The sequence below is a fragment of the Otolemur garnettii genome, unplaced genomic scaffold (assembly GCF_000181295.1).
Source record: "Otolemur garnettii isolate 467f Iridium unplaced genomic scaffold, OtoGar3 scaffold00049, whole genome shotgun sequence".
Classification (NCBI taxonomy): domain Eukaryota; kingdom Metazoa; phylum Chordata; class Mammalia; order Primates; family Galagidae; genus Otolemur; species Otolemur garnettii.
Window position 1 is genome coordinate 3,894,012 of NW_003852444.1, and position 8,297 is coordinate 3,902,308.

Here is an 8,297-nt window from a genome sequence, read left to right on the forward strand (position 1 = left end):
GGGGTTGTGTTTTTGTTGTTGTTTGTTTGGTTTTTGAGATAAAGTCCCACTATGTCACCCTCAGTGGAGTGCCATAGTGTCACAGCTCACAGCAACCTCAAACGCTTGGGCTTAAGTAATTCTCTTGCCTCAGCCTCCTGAGTAGCTGAGACTACAGGCACCCACCACAACTCCCGGCTATATTTTGGTTGCAGTTGTCATTGTTTTAGCAGGCCCTGGCTGGGCTTGAATCCACCAGCCTCAGTACATGTGGCCAGCGCCCTACTCACTGAGCTACAGGTGCCGTGCCTGAAAGACATGTTTTAATTATGTCTAAAACATGAATAACTGAGCTATACAGAGATATTTAATAATTCACTAATCTAAGAACACTAAAAAAGATACAGAGAAAAACTGATCCAAATGCTAAGGAAGAAAATCCCAGAACACCAGGGTTGCCAGGCAGCAGGTTCTGTTATCAGATGAACAGAGTCCTGGCCCCATACCTGATCTGCACTTAGCTGCTGTGTGGGAGCCTTCTCTCTCTTCTGGTGCCAGTTTTGTTGGTGTTCGTGTTTCCTTCCCTCTGTTCTGGCATTTTTGTCTAAGCTGTAGTTGGCTTTTAAAGGTAATATGTAAATTACACAGGCTCTTAACACCATGCATCTATATGTCTGTGTGTGTGGGAAGTAGGTACTTACAACTATATACTGCTCTAGAAAGAAAAAAGATCAAATACCTATGTGATTATTTTCTTTAAAAAAATTGTTTTAATTACCAAACTAACACATGCTCATTGCAAAAGAATTCAAGTAGTATATAATTGTATAAAGTTAAAAATATTTTAAAATGTAGCATGTTTTAGTTTTACTTTGGGCAGCAATACAAAAATTATTTGGGACCATCTATTCTAATACAGTAAGGTTAGTAGTACAGCCTGGTATTCATTGCATTTAGCTAAAGGTTAGTATGTTCATTTATCCATCAAATATTTCCTAAGTACAGTCCACATGGAGACATTTAAGATGGCACTAAGAGAACAGCAGTAAACAAAATAGAATAAATTTGTGTAGTTATTAGAATATACTTATTCTAATACATTCTGTTATTAGAATGTATAATCTATGACATATTTCAAATATTTGAAATTGCTTTGATACTATCACTATTAGTCTGCGCTCAGAAAATAAAACTTTATTATGACCCAGAATAAAATATTAGGAGGCAGATCCCCTGAGTAGAAGATTATAACCCATAAAAAAATCACACTCAGATATTTTTAAATTACCTGTTAACAGCTACTCTCCATTTGTTTGAAAAATAAAGACTTGGCCATCTTTGGAGACTGGGGAAAACAACAGTTATCCATGGAAAAGCAAAATTATTTTCATGTAGTCACTAGTTATGGTAAATGGCACTTCTAATGCTAGGTCTCCTGTGACATCAGGCAGGATGAAACTAGACAATCTTCAATAAAGAAAATACTAGAACGTCTCTAAGCTGACACCCAAAGGACTAGAACAGACTGGTCAGCATCAGGAACTTCCATTGAGTACATATGGTGCATGTCTAGACTGTGAAAATTAGGTCTAGTTAAGGAGGTGGTCAGTGGAGGGAAGTGGTCAAATATGGAGGTTTTACCATATTCAGAGACCTGCAAAAGAGGGAGGGAAGACATTTCTCAAAAACAACTGATCCATTCAGTTAACCAGGTGCTTAGATTATATCAACAGAGATAAAGCTCTCTACTTTTGTGGAGCTGTCTTTCTGAGGGTTGATGGGAATGAGGGAGGAAGGGAGGATGAGGGGAAAAAAAATAATAATAAGTAAATTATGTGAACATGCTATGGAAAAAAATATTAGAACTGCCTGAGCAGGATCCAGAGTGCTGACAGGGCCTGTGGTGAGCTGGTAGAGGGTGGGATACAGAATTAAACAAGATCATCATGGTCAGCCTCTTCAAGAAGATGATGAGGTTTAAGGAGAGGCATAAAGGTGGCGAGTGAACTTGGGGAGAGCAGAGCAAAGACCTTGAGGTGCAAGTATGCCTGGTCTGTTCCAGAAGGAGTATAGGCTACAAAGAGGGTAGTAGGACCAGAGGCTGATCACAAGAAGCTGTGGATCGTAGTAAGGACGATGGCTGTCACTGTGGTGAGCTGGGGAGCCATTTTGCAGGGCTGTGAACAGAGAGGTGACATGATCGGACTCCCAACTGCACTGCTGAGAATTATTTGGAGACATTCACAGCTTATTTCAAGGAGTCTATTGTATACTATCCATCATGTTCATGAAATGAAATAGTGTCTATAAAACTAATCTGTTAAAACATCATAGAGAGTTAAAAATCAGACTCTCTTACATTAGATTCATACACCATTATCCACACTTTACAGATGAGGAAACTAAGGTGCAGAGAAGTAAGATTACCTATCCAAATTCCTAAAGTTAGTAAATGGTAGGGCTTTTTTTTTTAATATTAAATCATAGCTGTGAGAGCTTTCTTTTTGAACCAAGGTTCAAATGGGTTCCAGAGCTTACATGTTGAATCCTATTCCATTTTTTAGGTATTTGATCTTAAGATGTAGATGTTTAATACAATCTAGGCAGTTTTCAGTTTCTGTACCATCCACATACTTAGAGAGCCCTGGCTGCCTTGATCCCTGTACTGTCCGTCTTTTGATTTGACTTCCTTCTGCCTGAGTCTTTCCACAACAGCCTTCTTGTATGAGTCACCCACTACCATTGAGGTAGCTTCCTCCAGCCCTCTCTCCATTCTCAGAAGATGCTAATTCCAGGGGCAGTCAGAATTTCTGTGTAGCTATTAACGCTTTTACCCATTTTTGCTAGTTCCAATGTTGAGTCTTGGTGTTGCAGAGAAATTTAGGGTAATTATTAGTGTCATATCATAGTTACTTAGGTTTACATGGGCTGGTCTAGGAACGTTAACTGCATCTTGTGGCATTGTTTCCGTGAGAAAAAATGGACTCATAAACAAAATTTTGCCATACAGGCAACCCCCAGATTATAAAAGGTGCTTTCTGTAGGTTTGTTCTTAAGTTGAATTTGTATGTAACTTGGAACCAGTATGTTTACCTATTACTTGTAATAGCCTCTGTTCATAAATACAGATTTTGTGTCAATCGAATGTTTATAACGTGGGGACTGCCTGTGTACCCTATCTCTATGTGGGGGTGCCCTCTACTTTCTATTACCAACCTGAGCATGTGGCCTGTAACAGTCAAGGATCGATTACAAGAAAACCCTAGAGAGCAGTGCTAGGTCCGTGTACCTTCCTGGTCTGGTAAAATACCTGGTTAATTTTTTCTTTCTTTCTTCCTGCAGAGATGAACATCAGGATTTTAGGGATGAGCAAAGGCGTCTAAAGAAGCTTCGTGGCAAGGGAAAACCAAGGAAAGGAGAAGGGAAAAGAGCAACAAAAAAGAAATAGTGTTGGCCCATTGAGAAAGAAAAATGTCTTCCTCAGTAACAGGAAGAAGAAAGTGTATTCATCATCTTTCCTCATAATGAAAGAACGCAGTCTTCCTGAGTGAAAGTTATTTGGAGGAACACATCATCTGTGTGTTAAAGTCAAATCCAGATAAATCATGACTGGCTTCTTGAACACATTCTAACTACAAAATTATTTTCACCTTAGCTTTGTAATCTGAAGTTTACCTAATTCTCTAAAGAAATGAATATGTGAATTATCGTTTAATGACTTTGGAGGGTGGGAATGGGAAGGTGGGGGTGGAGGAGACCTGGGGGTGTGCCTGTCCTTCCTCCCCCCCTTGCCCAGCCCAAACATCTTTCATCTCTCTGGCCCTTCAACCACAGTTTCCACTACCAAGTTCCCAAGCTTTCTCGGCCTCTCCACCTAATCTGAGAAATCTAGGAGGATTAATTTGTGGGATAAAAGTCTGTGCCTACAAAGGGAGTACTGAATACCTACTGTGTGTAAGGTGCAGGGGCCCTGCTGATAGTGGTTAGCAAGAGAAATAGGCCCTCTAGAACCTCCCAGTCTTATGGGAGAGACTAATATCATTTAATTACATACAGTTTTATTAAATGCTTCAAAGGACAATGCCAGACTTCTGTACGAGTGTGGTCAGATGGATGGTTGGATCCAGAGAGATAGCCAGAGGCCCAAATCTCATTAGAAAGTTTAAAGAAGGCCTCCCTAAAGAAATGATATTTAAACTGAGCCCTGGAGGATAAATAAGAGTTAGCCAGAAGAAAAAATGGTGAGAAAGGTGTTTAAGGCAGAGAGCACGACTTGCAAAGCCCTCAGGCAAGAAGAAATCATCCTGTTCAAAGAAATGAAAAAAGACCAGTGAGTGGTTCACCATCAGCCATGAGGCAATAGGCAGAGGTCACACCATGAAGGGCTTTGAAGTTCTGTGAAAAAGCTTTAACTTCGCCAGGGGTCAGAATGTGTACGATATTATTTCTAGGAGGGATGACTTGTAAAGGTTTGAGTGGTAAGCTACTGATTTTACTGTATTCTAAGCAATGAATTTCCAAAGAGATTGTGAGGGTTTCTTAAGCTTGTCAAGAGTTGTTCTGAATCTGTAGCACTGTCCGGTACATTTTTTAAGTACTTTTTAAAATTACTGCAGTAAAATACATAAAACTAAATTTACCATCTTAATCACACATAAATGTACAGTACAGTAGCATTAACGCTGTGCACATTGTACTTTTTTAACCCCTGTTACTACCTCTGAAGTGGAGAGAGCAAAGTATACAGGCAAGTGTATGTATAGCAAGCACTCCAGCTACAATTTCCTTTCTCTGCTGTGCTGAATGATTCCAGAACTAGAAAGAATCCCAGTACATATGCTTAGACAAGTGATATTTTTAAATATTCATAATCCAGATGGTATGGCTAGGACCTATATTGTAGCCTGTAAAAAAGGAAAAGAAACTATCTAAAATTGGGTGGTTTGTAGCTGATAGAAGTGAATTCCAACAGAAGGCTGAGAATCCATTCATTTAGAACTCTGCTGAGCACCTGCCATGTGCCTGACACATAATAGTTGTAGAGGATACAGAGACAAATAGAGTTAGTCCCTAAGATTGTGTGAATGAGCATGTGCGTGTTGTAAAGTATTGGAATGATCTCAGAAGTTTGCTTGGAAAAGTGCAGATGCAATGTTATTCTTGGCCAGTGCAGCTGAGCCAGGTGTGGGTGGATGATTACCCCAGGATGTTGGGCTGAGAAACAGGCTCTCAGCCTGAACCCAGTATAGCTAAATGGGTGTTCTGAATTCTCCTGTGCTTGGAGAAGGCCTGAATGTAAGAGAAACTTGAGAGAATTAGCATGATGTTTTAAAGAAAGTAACCACATTAAATACCAGCAGCAGACCTGAACCAGGAGACAAAGAATCAATGTATTGGCTAGCTGATGGAAAAGCTTCGATGAGATCTTGACCCCTGAACCTGCAAGGGGCCTTAGCAATGATTGATTGTAGATAACCCAGCAGTAGATTAGTGTGCACCACTGCTCCCTGCTGAAAATTAGAACCTAAAGCTATAATTTTATTTGTACATAAGCTGAAAGAGTAAACACTGTGAGACTCCAAACAGCCTGTACTGAACCGCAGAGGGCCAGCTAGGAAGGAGAGGATAAGAAGAGTTAATTCTTGACACTGGAAGGCAATGAGTTTCAGGACACCAGGGACCAAGGGTCAAAGACTAAGTGTAATCTAGAAAAATTCTCGACTCTAGGTTTAGACTAGCCAGATTGTTTAATTGGGCTTAACCAGTCATAAACTATTTGCGCTTTCCCTCTAATGTTTGGTGTTTAGCATGCATGGGCGATTTCGCCTGATCTCAGGGTGGCATAGTAAAAAGAGACTGGGTTTTGGACTCAAAAATCATGGGTTTGTGACATAGTTTACTGGCTGGCTATGTGACCATAAGTCACCTTCTCTGAACCTCTTTCCTCTGTAAAATCATGATAATACTACTTCACTGGATTAATGAAATAGTAAGATATTTGCAAAAAGGACAATATAAATTATAAAAGTTAATCCCGTGTTTTTGCATGCAGTGTTTTTTGTGACTACTAAGAACTGCTGCATCTTATTAGCAGGTTTTTCCAAGTGTTGACATACATCTGCTAAAAATACAAAGTTCTCAGATTCACTCACAGCACGATAGGTTCAGGAAGTGGAGGTAGATGGGAGATAGATTTTGTTAATGTAATTATGATCACTAAAAATTCATTTTTAAAGCATATGTGTTTGGAAATAAAGCATTATATACATAAACATAAATATATTTTTATTTATAAAGCATCTTCTAAGAAAGAATAAATCAAAATCTGAAATTGCCCGCTTCACCCTATTTCACTTTCCTCTCACATCTCCCCCAAAGCACTTGTATGTCTAATTTTAGAGAGTTGGAGCAAGGAACAAGCCCTGTTTTCGTGGCTCTTTTTCTTATATACTCAAGAGTTCAGAACAAAGCATTTCTTTAAAAATAAAAAATTGAAGGCCAAGGTAGATGGATTGCCTGAGCTCAAGAGTTCGAGACCACCCTGAGCAAGAGCTAGACCTCCCTCTCTACTGAAAATAGAAAAACTAGCCAGGCATTATGGCACAAGCCTGTAGTCCCAGCTACTCGGAAGCTGAGGCAAGAGGATCTCTTGAGCCCTAGAGTGAGAGGTTACTATGAGCTATGATGCCATGGCATTCTACCCAGGGCGACAGAGTGAGACTGTCTCAAAAATAAAAAAAACAGTTAAAAATTGGCCTGTGTGCAGTACCTCATGAATTGCTTGAGCTGAGGAGTTCAGGACCAGCCAGAAAGATGGAGACTTTACGTCCTTCATGTTCACATGAATGGAGCTGGAAAATGTTCTTAGCAAAGTATCACAGAAATGGAAGAAAAAGTATCCAATGTACATAGCCCTATTATGAAATTAATTTATAGCTTTCATATGAAATCTATAACCTAATAACAGCCTAAGAATATGGGGAGGGGGAGGGAGAAGGGTGGGAGGAATAGGTGGAGGGAGGATGATTGGAGGGATCACTTCTATGGTTTATCTTACAAGGGTACAAGTAAATCTTTCTAAGAGTAGAATATGAGCATCTTAACACAATAAGAAAATGACATGAAGGCTATTTTAACCAGTTTGATGAAAATATTTCAAATTGTATGTGAAAACACCACACTGTACCCCAGAATTGCATTAATGTACATAGTTATCATTTAATTTAAAAAATAATAAAAATAAAAACAGGAATGCAAATAAAAAAGAAGACCAGCCTATGCAAGATCAAGACCCCACCTCTATTAAAAAATAAAAAAACTGCCCACGTGTTGTGGCAGGTACCTAGAGTCCCAACTACTCAAAAGGCTGAGGCAAGAAGATCACTTGAGCTCAAGAATTTGAGGTTGCTGTGAGCTGTGATGACATAACAGCACTCAGCCCCAGGGCAAGGAGTGAGACTCTGTCTCAAAAAATAAAAAAATTAAAATCGCAATAGAATCAGCCAAAAGAACAATAATATATTGAAGAAGACTTAAATAGAAACAATATAACCCTGGATATTGCGATAACTGGAAAAGCAGCAGAACACTTACACTGAACTTAAAAACTGAAATGTTTGTTAAATGTCATAAAGGAACAAAATGGAGAGAGGGATCATGAAACTACCCAGGTGAAATGTTCGAACTTAATTGGAGATCTAGCAATATTATAAGTTCCCATTCAAGTAGAAACTAGAGTTAAACCAGGATAGATTCTAAACCTTTTTTCATTGTATTTCAGGAAACATGTCCTTTTTAAAAGATGTTATGGAGAGCTTTCTGGTGCAAAAGATGTGAGCTCCTCCTAACGTCTCAGTAAGGCAAAAAGGAATGGATAAAATGTTTTCAGATGGAAAGCATGATGTGACTGTTAGAAGTGACGTTGCTAACCTCCCGAAACAAATGCAAGCATCACAGCAGCCAGACCTGGTAAACCTGTCTACAGCTCAAAACAAAGCATCAGGACCAGGTGCAGTGGCTCATGCCTGTAATCCTAGCACTTTGGGAGGCCAAGAGAGGAGAATCATTTGAGGCCAGGAATTCGGGCAGTGTGAGACCTTATTTCTACAAAAAACAGAAAAATTAGCCAGGCATGGTGGTACATAACTGTCATCCCAACTACTCAGGAGGTTGAGGCAGGAGGATCCCTTGAGCCCAGGAGTTTGAGGTTGCTGTGAGCAATGATGATGCCTCTGCACTCCAACCCAAGCAATAGAATCACTTGAGGCCAGGAGTTGGCGACCAGCCTGAGCAATACAGCAAGATCTCATATCTTATAA

At 39.6% G+C, this 8,297-nt stretch overlaps 1 protein-coding gene across 1 annotated transcript in view; it reads left to right on the top strand.

Moving 5' to 3' along the window:
* The window catches only part of MRPS33 (mitochondrial ribosomal protein S33), a 12,339-nt gene extending 6,136 nt beyond the window's left edge, over window positions 1-6,203 (top strand). The window contains exon 3 of the mRNA XM_012806251.2: window positions 3,322-6,203. Coding sequence (XP_012661705.1) covers window positions 3,322-3,427 — 106 coding nt within the window. The 3' untranslated portion in view covers window positions 3,428-6,203. The remainder of the gene's footprint in view (window positions 1-3,321) is intronic.
* Window positions 6,204-8,297: the final 2,094 nt, after the last annotated feature.